The sequence below is a fragment of the Opisthocomus hoazin genome, chromosome 2 (genome assembly GCF_030867145.1).
Source record: "Opisthocomus hoazin isolate bOpiHoa1 chromosome 2, bOpiHoa1.hap1, whole genome shotgun sequence".
NCBI lineage: Eukaryota > Metazoa > Chordata > Aves > Opisthocomiformes > Opisthocomidae > Opisthocomus > Opisthocomus hoazin.
The window spans coordinates 5,083,802-5,098,614 of record NC_134415.1 but is presented as its reverse complement, the minus strand read 5'-3'; the positions used below and the strand labels follow the sequence as shown (position 1 = coordinate 5,098,614).

The window sequence follows — 14,813 nt, the reverse complement described above, 5'->3', positions numbered from 1 at the left end:
TGAGGAACAGAAACATTGGACGAGGGGGTGAAGAGGCCGTCACAGAATCACAGAATGTTCGGGGTTGGCAGGGACCTCTGGGGATCACCTAGTCCAACCCCCCTGCCGAAGCAGGGTCACCCAGAGCAGGCTGCACAGCACCGTGTCCAGGCGGGGCTGGAATATCTCCAGAGAAGGAGACTCCACAGCCTCTGTGCGACAGGACAAGGGGCAACAGGCACAAACTGAAGCAGAGGAAGTTCCAGCTGAACATGAGGAAGAACTTCTTCCCTCTGAGGGTGATGGAGCCCTGGCACTGGCTGCCCAGAGGGGCTGTGGAGTCTCCTTCTCTGGAGATATTCAAGACCCGCCTGGACAAGGTCCTCTACAGCCTACTGTAGGTGACCCTGCTTCGGCAGAAGGGTTGGACTAGCTGACCCACAGAGGTCCCTTCCAACCCCTGCCATTTTGTGATTCTCTGAGCAGCCTGTTCCAGGGCTCCGTCACCCTCAGAGTGAAGAAGTTCTTCCTCCTGTTCAGCTGGAACTTCCTCTGCTTCAGTTTGTGCCCGTTGCCCCCGTCCATCGCAGCCTTTTTGTTTGGTTGGTTTTTCTCCTGCAAGAGACCACTACTTGGCGTCAACTCCTTCATGGCAAAGGGTCTGACTGGGAGGAAAGGCAACCGCAGTGGGTTTAGCATATGGGAAGATGGGAACAAAGCTAAGTGTCTCGGGAAAAGGCATGTGGAAGAGAGCAGACAAGGAGAGATCCTTGCATTCGTCTTTCATCCCTCGCTCCTCTGCCCAGCTGCAGGTAGAGGGCAAAGTAAGACGGGCCCTGCTCTCCCTTGCCCATAATCAACCAGTTACTCAGTCAACACCGGCCTTCGTGCGTCAGCACATGCCCCAGAACAAACACAGCTTGCTGCCTGAACATACACACGCTGGTAATTGCCGTTAATTAACAACACACGCCCGTCCGGAGAAACACGAGGTCCTCAACAGGTTCTCAGCAGTTTTGTTGGCCCGTGTTGGCTGCTCGCATTTTTGGTACCGCGTCAAGTGACGCAGCGGGGCTGGAGGGACCAGGAGAACCGCGTCCCGCGGGATGCAGCACGGCCAGCTCAAAGCGCCGGGGGGACCCGGGGTACAGACGCAAACCCATCGCCGCGTAACAGAAACCTTGCGTAACGCACACGCACCGGTGCCAAACGAGGGAGAAAATGCAAAGCGTCGAATCGAGCGTTTATTTTTGTGGTTTATTTCGCTTTTTTTGTCTCCTCCAAGCTTTCACGTCCCACTGCCAGCTTGGCATTTCAGTTTTCAACTGTTTATTTTACGGACTGAATCTTCTTCCACTCTGCTTTTAACAGAGCTTACGAGCTTGAGCCCGGGACTGCAGAAATCGGACACCCCATTCCGACCCGGTTTCCCTCCTAGCAGCTTTTAGGAGCCGTGGAGGGTGAAGGTGAACCCTTTAACCTACCAGACTGAGGACACAAACACCCACGACACGTTATGCCCAAAGCCAGCTGATCAAAACTTTAGCTAGAAGCGAGCACCGAAGAACTGAGCTCGGGGATTAACCGGGAATGACAAGATCCAGGTTATCCCACAGCCCCCCGAGCCGCCTGCTGCCGCGGCGAGCGCTGGGGCTCTGCACTCCGTGCTGCCTGGCGATCACGTTGTCACACGCAACCCTGATCTGACCTTTCTCCAAGTCTCTAATCAGACAGGATTAATTCCGGTTTGAATCCGCGACCGATACTGAATAAGAAGAAATAAAATTATGCAATTGTGACATGTGATAACAGTATTTAGCAACCCTACTTTGCACACCCCTCCTCTTCCCACACGGCTCCAGAAAAACTCCCTTCTGCTTTGTCCCTTCTGGGCCCTCTCCCTCCTCTCAGTCCTCCTCCGTCCTGGCAGGGCACTTCTCCAGGACCTGAAATTAAGGTGGAAGGGGTGTGTGAGAAATCGTCTCCTTCTGCGGCGCGGCTCTCCTGACCCCGGAATATTTCCTTATCGCGGGACGGGGGCCGCCTCCGACGCTCTGCTGCGGTTCTCATGCTGGCTGCAAGCCGACGTGGACCTTGGGCTTAGAGATCACCTCGCTCGGGCTCCCAGGAGGCAGGAGCAAGCGTGCTTCATGTCCCCAGCCCACAGGGCTACGCTGAATCCCACCAGCACGCCCGCAAGAAGCTCCTCCAGCAAGGGCTGCTTTCCTTCTCGTACACACCTGCTTCGCTGCCAGAGCGGTGCTGACAAGCTCCAGATAACCCTACGTACAAACAACACTCCAGGAACTTTTTTCTCTGTTGTTTAACAGTTAACCTTATTTCATCACAGAATCACTAAGGTTGGAGAAGACCTCTGAGATCATGAAGGCCAACTGTCACCCCAACACCACCACGCCTGCTAAACCATGTCCCCAAGTGCCACATCTATACGTTTGAACGCCTCCAGGGATGTGGACTCCACCACTGCCCTGGGCAGCCTGGTCCAATGCCTGACCACTCTTTCACAGAATCACAGAATGGTAGGGTTGGAAGGGCCCTCTGTGGGTCACCCAGCCCAACCCCCCTGCCGAAGCAGGGTCACTCAGAGCAGGCTGCACAGCACCGCGGCCAGGTGGGGCTGGAATATCTCCAGAGAAGGAGACTCCACAACCTCCCTGGGCAGCCTGCTCCAGGGCTCCATCACCCTCAGAGGGAAGAAGTTCTTCCTCATCTTCAGCTGGAGCTTCCTCTGCTTCAGTTTGTGCCCGTTGCCCCTTGTCCTGTCGCTGGGCACCACTGGAAAGAGTCTGGCCCCGTCCTCCTGACACCCCTCCATAAGATATTTACAGGCATTTCTAAGGTCCCCTCTCAGCCTTCTCTTCTCCAGGCTGAACAAGCCCAGCTCCCTCAGCCTTTCCTCGTAGGAGAGATGCTCCAGTCCCCTCATCATCCTCGTAGCCCTGCGCTGGACTCTCTCCAGTAGCTCCTCATCTTTCTTGAACTGGGGAGCCCAGAACTGGGCTTTCAGTAAAGAAATTTTTCCAAACATCCAAGCTAAACCTCCCCTGACCTTCCCCTAAAATATTCAAGTTCCTTTAGCTGGAGGTAGAACAGGGAAGCTGCTAACAACTGCCATTTCGACTGGGAACACAAACTTCATAAAAAATGAACTGCTCTTTCAGAACCACCAAACTGCTGAAATCCAAACAGCACTAAAGCTTCGGTTTTGACAAAGGTTTCCCAGAAAAGCCTTGGGAGGCGTGGGAACGCTGACCAAAACAAACACCAGTGAACCATGAACAACCGGGAGCTGCTGGGTGTCTTCTGCCTCCTTCGGCTCGGGCCTCGAGTCTTTCATGTTTTTAGTTTTGTTGTGATTTAAAAAAAAAAAAAAACAAAACCAAACCACCATTTGAAGCGGTGTCTACATGGAGACCTCTGCAGAGATACACAAGTTACACCTTACCTGGGACAAAACCTCAGAAAAATCTCATTTTCATTCCAAAGCGGGTAACTCTGCGACCTTACGAGGTTTGGCCAGACAGGAAGACTCCTCGTTGTGCAGTTCCACCATCCACCGACAGCTCGTACAGAGGCAGAAAGAGCCGGGTGCCCGGTCAGTGTCTGAGAGCCTGCTTCAGGCTCACAGCAAGTGCAGTATTGCTTTTTCCATGTTCCTTCCAGATGAAAGCAGAGAGCTGAGGTATTTTAATCCATTAATTGGTTAAATTAATATTTTGCTTACAGCCAAGATCCTAGAAAGTGAAATGCTTCCTTTCACACATATTGACAGATAAAAATAGCCTGTGTAGCCTTCTGAATAACAAATCTTATTTTTATTTATAAAATGGTAAATTCTCATATTCTTCCCGAGGCGGAACGGAAGACAGGGAATCCTGCAGCAACAAATAAGGTAAAAAAAAATGAGGACATGGTGGGAGGGCGAGAGGGTCCGTAGGCCTGCGCTGGCAGCAGTGTGACTGCACCTCAGGCGCACTGTCCATCGCACTCTGTACCAGAAGTTCATTTGATAACTTTCGACGATTTAATTTTCTTTATGTCACGGCTTTTCAGAATCAAGGTCCCATCGCGGAATTTCCCAACTTGTCCTGCAGGCCAGATGCTGGGCACAAATCTCTTCCTTTTGGCCTTCCTGAAATAGTAAAGGATGAAAAAAAAAAAAAAAAAATTATGAAACACCAGAAACGCATGAAAACGCTCCTCAGTATGGTGAAAAATGGCACCTCCTTACGCCATCGCTGTTTTCAGTATGGAATATCAAACCACAGCAGGCAGTAAGTCCAGAACATTTATGACCTGCACAGCCATTCAAAATTCGCAGCACGCTACAGAATGAATTACATTTTTTTAAAAACAGTTTCAAAACCAAAGACTTTCAGACAGAGAATGAAGATAAAGAGTACGTTTGGGTGAAGCTCCTGCACCATCGTTCAGACTGCCTCTGCCACCTTTCCAGCCTCTGCCCACCGCGGCTTGTGTTTGGCAGAAATTACTTCTCCGGGCTCGGAGCAAGTGGCATCTCCTGGCTTCACAGACAGGATCTCCATCCATCTCAGCTCCCACTGCACTCATAGTTGTGTCAGGGCAGAACTGGCACATTCTCAGTTCAGCTGCCTAACTAAATCATGGAATGGTTTGGGTTGGAAGGCACCTTAAAGACCATCTGGTTCCAACCCCCCTGCCATGAGCAAGGACATCTTCCACCAGCCCAGGTTCCTCAGAGCTCCATCCAACCTGGCCTTGAACCCTGCCAGGGAGGGGGCAGCCACAGCTTCTCTGGGCAACCTGGGGCAGGGCCTCACCACCCTCATGGGGAAGAATTTCTTCCTAATATCTAATCTAAATCTGCCCTCTTTTAGTTTAGAGCCATTCCCCCTTGTCCTGTCACTACACACCCTTGTGAAAAGCCCCTCTCCATCCTTCCTGTCGGCCCCTTCAGGCACTGGCAGCTGCTCTAAGGTCAGCCTGGAGCCTTCTCTTCTCCAGGCTGAACAGCCCCAACTCCCTCAGCCTGTCCTCGTAGGAGAGGTGCTCCAGCCCTGGGATCATCTTCGTGGCCTCCTCTGGCCCCGCTCCCACACATCCATGTCCTTCCTGTGTTGGGAGCTCCAGAGCTGGACGCAGGACTCCAGGTGGGGTCTGACGAGAGTGGAGTAAAGGGGCAGAATCACCTCCCTCGCCCTGCTGGCCATGCTGCTCTTGGTGCAGCCCAGGATACAGTTGGCTTTCTGGGCTGAAGCCTCTGCAACTGCTAGACGCAGAGCGAGGTCACCATTTGGTGACCAACAGCTCTTCTGCAGTTCGAGGAGTTCCTTCCCCTGCCATGTGCGTGCCTTCTGCCGCGGGGCTGTGCACAGTCACACACGGGCAACACACTGGGGAGGCTACACAAAAGCAAGTGAATTTTAACACGTTAAAACCATCTCACCTCTCCTGTTCTTTCTTCTTCTTCTTAAAAGCATCACCTTTCTGTTCCTGTTTTTAAAGACAAGATATTTTAATGGAAAAGGAACACAGCATCGTGGCCAAACAGCCACCCGCACACAAAACAGGCGGCAGCTGTCGCCTCGCAGCGGGCTTTTAAAGCGGGTGGGGAGACCTTCTGCCAGGCCACGCGATGTCCAGAGCCCTCCCTGTCACCGTGCGGCAGGCACGGCCCTCGCATGACCACCCCGCTGCCCCTGCCACGGGAGGAGGCACAAATCCAGCCGCACGAGGGGGTCAAAAGAGGGACTCGCTACCAGCAAGCGTGCCTGGTCGCCTGACGGAGCGTCCCCGTCCATGACAGGGTTCGCCTGGGTCTGGCCGGGCACTGGCGGCACTTTGAGACGCGTGAGAGAGGAGGAGGAGAAGCAGGTTTCCTGGGGAAGAGGGTGGCAGGAACCAGGCTGACGGAGCAATCACACATGAGCAGACTGCACGGGGAGGCAGGGAGTGGGCTTGGAGCCAGACGGGCCGTGCCAGAGGATGGATGCAACAGAAACCTCACCCTCGCTTTAAATAATGAGCGAGATCCTAGATGGAATTGTGCTGATAAAAAACCAGCTGAAGATCCGGCTCTCTGTGGTTAGACAACACGCAACAAACTTTAATTGAACACCATTTTTTAACCCTTAAGAGGCCAGGGAAGAAAAAAAAAAAACACCCTGACGATTTTGTGTCATCAGTCTATCAGCCTCAAAGGACCACGGAATCCCAGCACGGGAGGGGTTGGAAGGGCCCTCTGTGGGTCACCCAGCCCAACCCCCTACCCAAGCAGGGTCACCCAGAGCAGGCTGCACAGGACCTTGTCCAGGCAGAGTTTGAACATCTCCAGAGAAGGAGACTCCACAGCCCCTCTGGGCAGCCTGTTCCAGGGCTCCGTCACCCTCAGAGGGAAGAAGTTCTTCCTCGGGTTCAGCTGGAACTTCCTCTGCTTCAGTTTGTGCCCGTTGCCCCTTGTCCTGTCGCTGGGCACCACTGGAAAGAGTCTGGCCCCGTCCTCCTGACACCCACCCTGCAGATATTTATAGGCATTTATAAGGTCCCCTCTCAGCCTTCTCTTCTTCAGGCTGAACAAGCCCAGCTCCCTCAGCCTCTCCTCATAGGAGAGATGCTCCAGTCCCCTCATCATCCTCGTAGCCCTCCGCTGGACTCTCTCCAGTAGCTCCTCATCTTTCTTGAACTGGGGAGCCCAGAACTGGACACAGTACTGCAGATGGGTCCTCACCAGGGCAGAGTGGAGGGGAGGAGAACCTCTCTTGACCTGCTGGCCACACTACTCTTAATGCATCCCAGGAGAGCACTGGATGAGGCAGTGACACCCACCACAACACAAGCCTAGCTCTGTGCCCTGCACACAAACAGCTTTCACTGACGAAATCGGTGCTGCTGTAGCCAGGAACCCACGCCACGGGGAGCAGCAGGCGTCAAGCTCAGGCACTCCTGCGCCCGAGGCATCATCTGTCAGGCTCTCGGGCTAGGTCTCACCTGCTGCCTTTTTATACAGAAAGTTTCACACAAACCTTTCCCTTCTCCTCTTCCTTCGCTGCTTTTTTCTCTTTCATTTTCTCTTGGTAAGTCTTGTAGTTCACATGTTCCTTTTTCGGGGGCTGCAGTGAAGATTGGGAAGGATACCAGTGATGAATCTTTCAAATAGGTTCAAAAAAATATTCGCACACTTGCATGGACAATATTTTTCAGGTGGTGGTGGTAAAACATTAGAAATCATTTATTTCCTTTTGGGTGAGAGGAAGGGACTGAAGGGATCTAAGGTAGACACACAGAGATCGTGTCTTTCTTGGTGGAGACTGTAAAGAGGGATTTTTATGCTCTATATCCATCCTACAAGGTTTCCAGATACACATCGAGCTAGAAGGAAAACCCATACTCCTCCCCACCCCCCCAAAAAAGAACTACAAAAGTAATTTTTTCTTTTACACTACTGATGATAAACAAAACTGAAAAGTTTTCTCCGCTATAATTTAGTTTTGTATGGCCTGATTAAAAATGAGTACATGTTGTTTTCCACCCCAATTAGTCCTATGTCATCTCCACAACACCTCTGATAACACAACCACACTGATTTTCCAAACGACTGCCAAAAACAGACAATAAAGAATAGAAAATGTAAAGGCAAGGATGAAGTGGGAGAAGGATCGGGGCTGGGATCTCGTGTTTTAAAGCAGCAGTGACCACCCCCCCCGTGCCTTTTACCGCTTCCCTGCGCTGTCCCAGCGACGTTACCTTGGCTCCCAGCATGACCGCGCGCTCCTGTTCCCACAAGCGTTGCTCCTGCTTCTTGTAGCCAGTGATTCCAAACTTGTGCACTTCCAAACGAGCCTAAAACGTTGCAGAGAATTTGCAAGCGTTTCATGATTTGTCCGATCCGTTGTAAAACCACGCTTGACACCACAACAAAGTCATACTCCCCCCAAAAACCTGGCTGATACCTGAAATTAGGGTGCCCTAAGATAAAACTGAGTCTGGAGCTCTCCTGCAGAAGAGTTAACCACTGTCCGTCTGATCTCTGGACAATTTTTAATCTCTCAGGGACAATTTTTGATTCTCCTCATTTCACATAAAACACCACAATGAATGGATCTCCTCCATACGAAAATGAACCCTGTTGTGCTGCACAAAGAGCAACGAAACGGGCTGCCTACAGCACCCAACATCTACAGAGCATCCTCCTTCCTGGGCTGCAGAGCTCCTAGCCCGTGAGAAACACGGAAGGGGCAGTGGTGTGACTACCTACACGCGTGTAGTTGACACTCCTACACACCCTAGCAAAGCCAGCGGTGAATTCACAGCCTTTCCAAAGGCAGTGGTTAGATCCTCCCTGTTCTCAGCGGCACGGGGCTCCCCGCAGCACCCCCAGTGAGAGATCCCACTGGATCACAGCACGTCCCCGAGCCCAGACCAGGCACATAAACCCACTGCACCGGTCTGTAAGCGAATCCGTGTCTAAGCAGGACAATGCCAGTTATGATCATATAAGAACAGATGAGAGCCAAAAGAAAAAGAAAAGAAAAAATGTCATCTGCTGTTTCAAAACCAGATGCCAACACATTTTTTTTTCCCCCCCCCTGCACAGGAGATCAGAGCTCGAAGATGAACAGTGGGGCCTTTCTCATCTTTCAGTAGGGACTGGAGCAGGATCGCTGTACGCTCGCTGTGTGAAGCTATGGGAGTACCCGTAAGGTGTAGCACAGCTCTTCCAAGCCCACCCTGTTCATCTTCGAGCTCTGATCTCGTGTGCAGGGGGAAAAAAAAGTGCGTTGGCATCTGTTTTTGAAACAGCAGATGACATTTTTTCTTTTTCTTCTGGCTCTCATCTGTTCTTAATAACTGGCATTGTCCTGCTTAGACACGGATTCGCTTACAGACCGGTGCAGTGGGTTTATGTGCCTGGTCTCACCCCACGGAGCAGCCGACGACAGCCAGCGCGCTCCTCCTGCGGCCACCAGGAAATCCTCACCCGCAGCAGACGACCTTTTCGGGGACACCCATCGCTCCCACCGTGGCTTTCCCGGGCGTACACAGACAGACTCAAATACGGAGACTCGACAGGTCCCGCTGACTTACTTTTTCAAAGTTAAACTCCTGTTTGTTCGCATTTTTCTCTTTGTCCGCTATTTTGGCCTGTAAACAAAATAAAACACCTTGAATTAATGTAACCAGTAACACCAGTTTAAATGCTGATTGTCAGAGTTTCTCGGAAAGCAGTGAAACGTAAAACGGGTTGTGGGGAAGAGCACACAGCTTCCCAGCAGTATCTTTTTCTAGCTTTATTACCTGGATTTATTAAAAGAGAGTGTCTCAACGGCACTTTTAATATGCAGATATTATATGGTCTCAGTGCAACGACCTTGCACAATTTATGGGGTACAGTGCATATAGATTGGAGCTGCATTTTCTTACCTGGCTCATCTGCTAACTCTTACAAAGAGTTTCATAATTCAGAAAGATATTAACAGCTGCGATAATTGCTATACCTTCAAGGATAAATTGAGTTTTATAAGAGAAAAACTGCCACACGAGCTATGCATCAAGCACATTTCCATTTCCAAATCCGTACCAAGCTGCTGATGCAGGACAGGACAGGAGCTTTTAAGCTATTCTGTTTGAGACGGGGAGCACCGTGGCAACGGCCCAGGTACCAACAGCTGGTGGCAACAGGCACGAGCTTCATCGCCAACTGCACGGCCACACATGAGCGCACACCTCCAGCTTAACTCGTGCAAGGGAAGCAGCTCCAAAGGGAGCACCGTCAGCAAACGGCAGACCCCGCTCAACGCTGTGTGAAGAAACTGCTTGCTGAAAATGAGATCAGTGAAAGCTCTCGTCTTCTCTACTCCGCCTTTTACACGGACACCTTCCACCAGCAGCTCTCGGTCCGGAAGGGAACTCTCCGGGGGGGCCAGACCGTAGCCTAGGAAGGAGCACACAAGCCCCGGGAGAGCTCCCTGCCCGCTCGCTGCGGGAGAGTCTCACGTGGGGCGCTTCAGAGCGGTAACAAATCTCCCAGGGCTGTTTCAGATCGCGTCCAGCTCTCGATTTCGGGGAGGACGCGCTGAGCCACCTCTCCGTGTGGATGCTCTGCCCGCTCCCAAGCCACAGATAAACCTGGTTATTGTCAGGGACATTTTACTAAAGAGGCTACCAGGCAGAAAAAATTAAGCTGTAAAAAGCATAAGAAAATAAATACCTAGGGGAGTGCTCAGAGGAAAACATGCTGCAAAAAGCAGAACAATTTATGGATTCGGCCAACTGCTTGGTCAGTCTCTTGAGCTTCCCAACTCCAAGCAGTCAAACCGCAGATACCAGTAAGTCTCCCTGAATCCAAGCCAGCCACGTGTTGGGCCATCGGAGCTGATTTCAGAATTGGGCTTCTGATGTTACAGCCATAAACACAGCTCAAAGCAAACAACCAGAGAACCTCTAAGATCTGGAGACCAACCAGTGAGGAGGGGACCCTCTGCTCGGCGTGGAAGGCCACTCTGCCTCCAGCCAAGCCTAACCTGGGCCTCTCTGTTCAAGCAACTCAGCTACAATTTTTGGCAGTGCGAGGGAATTTAGCACCCACAAACCAACCCAGAGGACTGAGACCTGATGCTGCCGTGCCTTCCCACACTGACCACCCAACACTGGTCCTCCAAGATGGTGTCCCTCAGGGGTCTGTACTGGGACCAGTTCTGTTTAATATCTTCATCAATGACTTAGGAAGATCGAGTGCACCCTCAGCAAGTTTGGAGATGACACCAAGCTGAGTGGTGCAGTTGACACACCAGAAGGATGGGATGGCATCCAGAGTGACCTGGACAAGCTTGAGAAGTGGGCACGTGGGAACCTCATGAGGTTCAACAAGGCCAAGTGCAGCGTCCTGCGCATGGGCTGGGGCAACGCCAAGCACAAAATACAGGCTGGTGGATGAAGGGATGGAGAGCAGCCCTGCAGAGAAGGACTTGGGGGTGCTGGTGAATGAGAAGCTCAACATGACCTGGCAGTGTGTGCTGGCAGCCCAGCAGGCCAACCGTGCCCTGGGCTGCATCCCCAGCAGCGTGGGCACAGGGTGAGGGAGGGGATTCTGCCCCTCTGCCCCGCTCTGCTGAGACCCCCCCGGGAGTCCTGCGTCCAGCTCTGGAGCCCTCAGCACAGGACAGAGCTGGAGCTGTGGGAGCGGGGCCAGAGGAGGCCCCAGCAATGATCCGAGGGCTGGAACCCCTCTGCTGGGAGGAGAGGCTGGGAGAGCTGGGGCTGTTCAGCCTGGGGAAGAGAAGGCTGTGGGGAGACCTTAGAGCAGCTGTCAGTGCTTGGAGGGGCCCATAGGAAAGATGGGGAAAATATTTTCAGCAGGGCTTGTTGCGATAGGACAGGGAATATGGATTTAAACGGAGGGAGGGGAGGTTTAGACTGGAGATAAGGAGGAAATTTTTTACCATGAGAGTGGTGAAACCCTGGAACAGGTTGCCCAGAGAGGTGGTCGATGCCCCATCCCTGGGAACATTCCAGGCCAGGTTGGACAGGGCTCTGAGCAGCCTGACCCAGGTGAAGATGTCCCTGCTCACTGCAGGGGGGTTGGGCTGGATGGCCTCTGAAGGTCCCTCCCAACCCAAAGCATTCCATGATTCTGTAAGATGCACAGCGCCTGTGAACAGCCGAGTGCCGCGGTGATGGCACAGAAGAGGGGGCAGCTTCGGCACCTCACAGCCATCCACACGAACAGAGCAGCGCACAAAACGCTGAGGCAGAGCGGTAGCCAAGAGGCTTTGCTTTCTGTTTGCATTCACTTCTTGCCATATCGGCAGCCCTATCCGCAGATCAGCTTACTTTGTTGGGACACACCTGTTTCAGATACAGGGCATTTATCCAGAGATCTTCTGAAACTGGAAAAAACAAGTCTTAGAATCATAGAATCATTAAGGTTGGAAAAGACCTCTGAGATCATCAAGTCCAACCGTCACCCCAACCCCACCACGCCTGCTAAACCATGTCCTGAAGTGCCACACCTACACAGGTTTTGAACCCCTCCAGGGATGGGGACTCCACCACTGCCCTGGGCAGCCTGGTCCAGTGCTTCACTACCCTTTCAATGAAGAAATGTTTCCTAAAATCCAATCTAAACCTCCCCTGACACAGCTTGAGGCCATTGCCTCTTGTCCTATCGCTGGTTACTTGGGAGAAGAGACCAATTCCCCCCTCATCACAACCTCCTTTCAGGGAGCTGTAGAGAGCGATAAGGTCCCCCCTCAGCCTCCTCTTCTCCAGACTGAACAGCCCCAGCTCCTCACCAGCCTTCATCTCTTCCAGCCCCGTTCCCGCCAGCAGCCTGGCTGGGAATCGGGACAGCGGGGGGATGACGGACGCCATCAAGGCCACTGCACCTCATCAGCGTGAGGGCAGCAACAGGCACGGGAAGGGGGCAGTGACGGAACCACCTCACAATTTCTGTGCAAACAGGGAATTCGAAGAAGGTTTGGCTGGGGGCGTCACCAGAGAGACCCAGCCCGGAGGCCTTGTGCCGCCCCCCACCCCCCCCCCCCCCCGGGGCCTACCTGGTGTGTGTCCCCCCCCCACCCCCCGGGCCTACCTGGTGTGTGTCCCCCCCGCCCCGGGGCCTATCTGGTGTCGTCGTCCCCCCCCCCGGGGCCTACCTGGTGTCGTCCCCCCCCCCCCCGGGGCCTACCTGGTGTGTGTCCCCCCCCCGGGGCCTACCTGGCGGCCGGCGGGCGCTGCGGCGGGGCCGGGCCGCCCCTTCCCCTTCCTCCCGCGGAACAGCACGACCTCCACGGCCTGGGGGTGGGCGGCGGCGGCGGGGGGCTGCGGGGCGGCGGCAGCGCCCAGCTCGGCCCGCAGCTCCCCGAAGAAGTCGCGGGCTCGGCGCCGCCCGCCCGCCGCCGGCTGCGCTCCCGGGGTCTCCTCTTCCTCCTCCTCCTTCTCCTTCTCGGCGGCGGCGGGCTCCTCACCTGCGCGGCGAACGGTCAGCCCCGCTCCAGAGCGAACACCCACCCCCCGGTGCCCCGCTCACCCACCCAGGTCGTAGAGGGCGCCCAGCACGGCCTCCAGCCGGCGGCACGGCTCCCGCGACCCCATGGCGCCAAGGAAGCTTGGCCCCCGCCGGCTGCCGTCGCTCCCAAGATGGCGCCGCCCATCGCGCCGCCCCCCCCGCCTCAGCGCGCCGGGCGGCCCAGCCGGGGCGGCGCGGGGCCATGGCGGCCGCGGGAGGAGGAGGAGGAGGAGGAGGAGGAGGCGGGCGGGAGGTCCCCGCGACGGGGTAGGGCGGGCAAGCGGGGCGGCGGCGCTGGCAGGGCCATGGCGGCGGCCGGGCGGGCGCGGCCTGCGGCGCCCATCTACTCGGTGAGTGGCGGGAGGGCGGCCTCACCCCCGCGCCGTTCACTCTGGAGCGGAATGACGGCGCTTGGCGCAATTCCCCCACCCCCACCCCGTTCCCGGTTTGGAAGGGGGGTGCTCCCAGCATGGAGGGGGGAGTGGCTCCTCTGACCTTGGGTTTGGTTTGGTCCCCGCGGCTCCTGCGCCGGCCTCGGGCGGGGGGGGCTGGGTTTGGAGGAGGGGGCTGGGGGGAGAGAGGGGCAGCGCCTGGTTCCGGCGGGAGGTGCCCGAGCTTCGGCGTCCCCTCGGCTGCGTGCTGGGAGCCCGGGGTGCCAGTGGGATCCTGGGGGGCATCAAGAGGAGTGTGGCCAGCAGGTCGAGGGGGGTTCTCCTCCCCCTCCACTCTGCCCTGGTGAGGCCCCATCTGCAGTGCTGTGTCCAGTGCTGGGCTCCCCAGTTCAAGAAAGATGAGGAGCTACTGGAGAGAGTCCAGCGCAGGGCTACGAGGATGAGGAGGGGACTGGAGCATCTCTCCTACGAGGAGAGGCTGAGGGAGCTGGGCTTGTTCAGCCTGGAGAAGAGAAGGCTGAGAGGGGACCTAATAAATGTTTATAAATATCTGCAGGGTGGGTGTCAGGAGGATGGGGCCAGACTCTTTCCAGTGGTGCCCAGTGACAGGACAAGGGGCAACGGGCACAAACTGAAGCAGAGGAAGTTCCAGCTGAACAGGAGGAAGAACTTCTTCACTCTGAGGGTGACGGAGCCCTGGCCCAGGCTGCCCAGAGGGGCTGTGGAGTCTCCTTCTCTGGAGATATTCAAGCCCCGCCTGGCCATGGTCCTGTGCAGCCCATTCTGAGTGACCCTGCTTCGGCAGGGGGGTTGGACTGGGTGACCCACAGAGTTCCCTTCCACCCCCTGCCGTGCTGGGGTTCTGTGATCCCAATCGCATCGTGAGCTCCCTCCTTTTACTTCTTCCAAAGGTTTGGTGGAGGCAGAGGAGCTCCACGCTCCCGCTGTTTCCCTGCTTTATTCCACCAACGCCACAGTAACAGCGCACGCAGCTGCATTTCCCCATGGCAGGGTCCCCAGCGGCGTGTTTTCTGCGTGTGCTCTTGGTTGGACTGGATCATCTTGGAGGTCTTTTCCAGCCCTAGTGATTCTATACCAGTTATTCTATGATTCTGTACCAGTTAGCAGCTGGAGCTGGAGCAACAGCTCAGCTGTGGTGTGTGAAAGCAGCGTTACTTCCTCACTGGTCGGTGAAGTGTTGTGTTTTGGCTCCCTCCGCGCTGCTCAAGGACAGGGCGTGGAAATACCCATTGCCACGGCGTGAAATCGGTTGCTCCTCAGCCCCGTGAAGGTGAACTGAGGAGCAGAGGGGTGACACTGCAGTCGGCCGCGGTCTTTGCGAAGCTCCGCTCGGCAGAGCCGTGTCGGGGAGTGGCTGCAGCGGCGCGGTGGCTGCCGGTGCGGCCGACGGTACCCGAGCGGGGCTCGTGTGG

General features: G+C 55.1%; 2 protein-coding genes across 3 annotated transcripts in view; one reads left to right on the top strand and one right to left on the bottom strand.

Moving 5' to 3' along the window:
• Nucleotides 1-3,776: 3,776 nt before the first annotated feature.
• On the bottom strand, nt 3,777-13,123 carry FSAF1 (40S small subunit processome assembly factor 1). The gene is made up of 7 exons (XM_075412043.1): nt 13,014-13,123; nt 12,697-12,947; nt 9,067-9,123; nt 7,726-7,821; nt 7,005-7,091; nt 5,429-5,475; nt 3,777-4,132 (listed from the first exon to the last, which is right to left on the bottom strand). The coding sequence occupies exons 1-7, from the start codon at nt 13,072-13,074 to the stop codon at nt 4,003-4,005; spliced, it is 729 nt and encodes a 242-aa protein (XP_075268158.1). The 5' UTR covers nt 13,075-13,123; the 3' UTR covers nt 3,777-4,002.
• Nucleotides 13,120-14,813, top strand: part of GNPAT (glyceronephosphate O-acyltransferase) — a 24,960-nt gene continuing 23,266 nt past the window's right edge. The window contains exon 1 of one of the 2 annotated variants that reach the window (XM_075412040.1): nt 13,120-13,338. In XM_075412040.1, the coding sequence (XP_075268155.1) occupies nt 13,120-13,338 (219 nt within the window). The remainder of the gene's footprint in view (nt 13,339-14,813) is intronic. The other variant, XM_075412042.1, reaches the window with a different exon arrangement.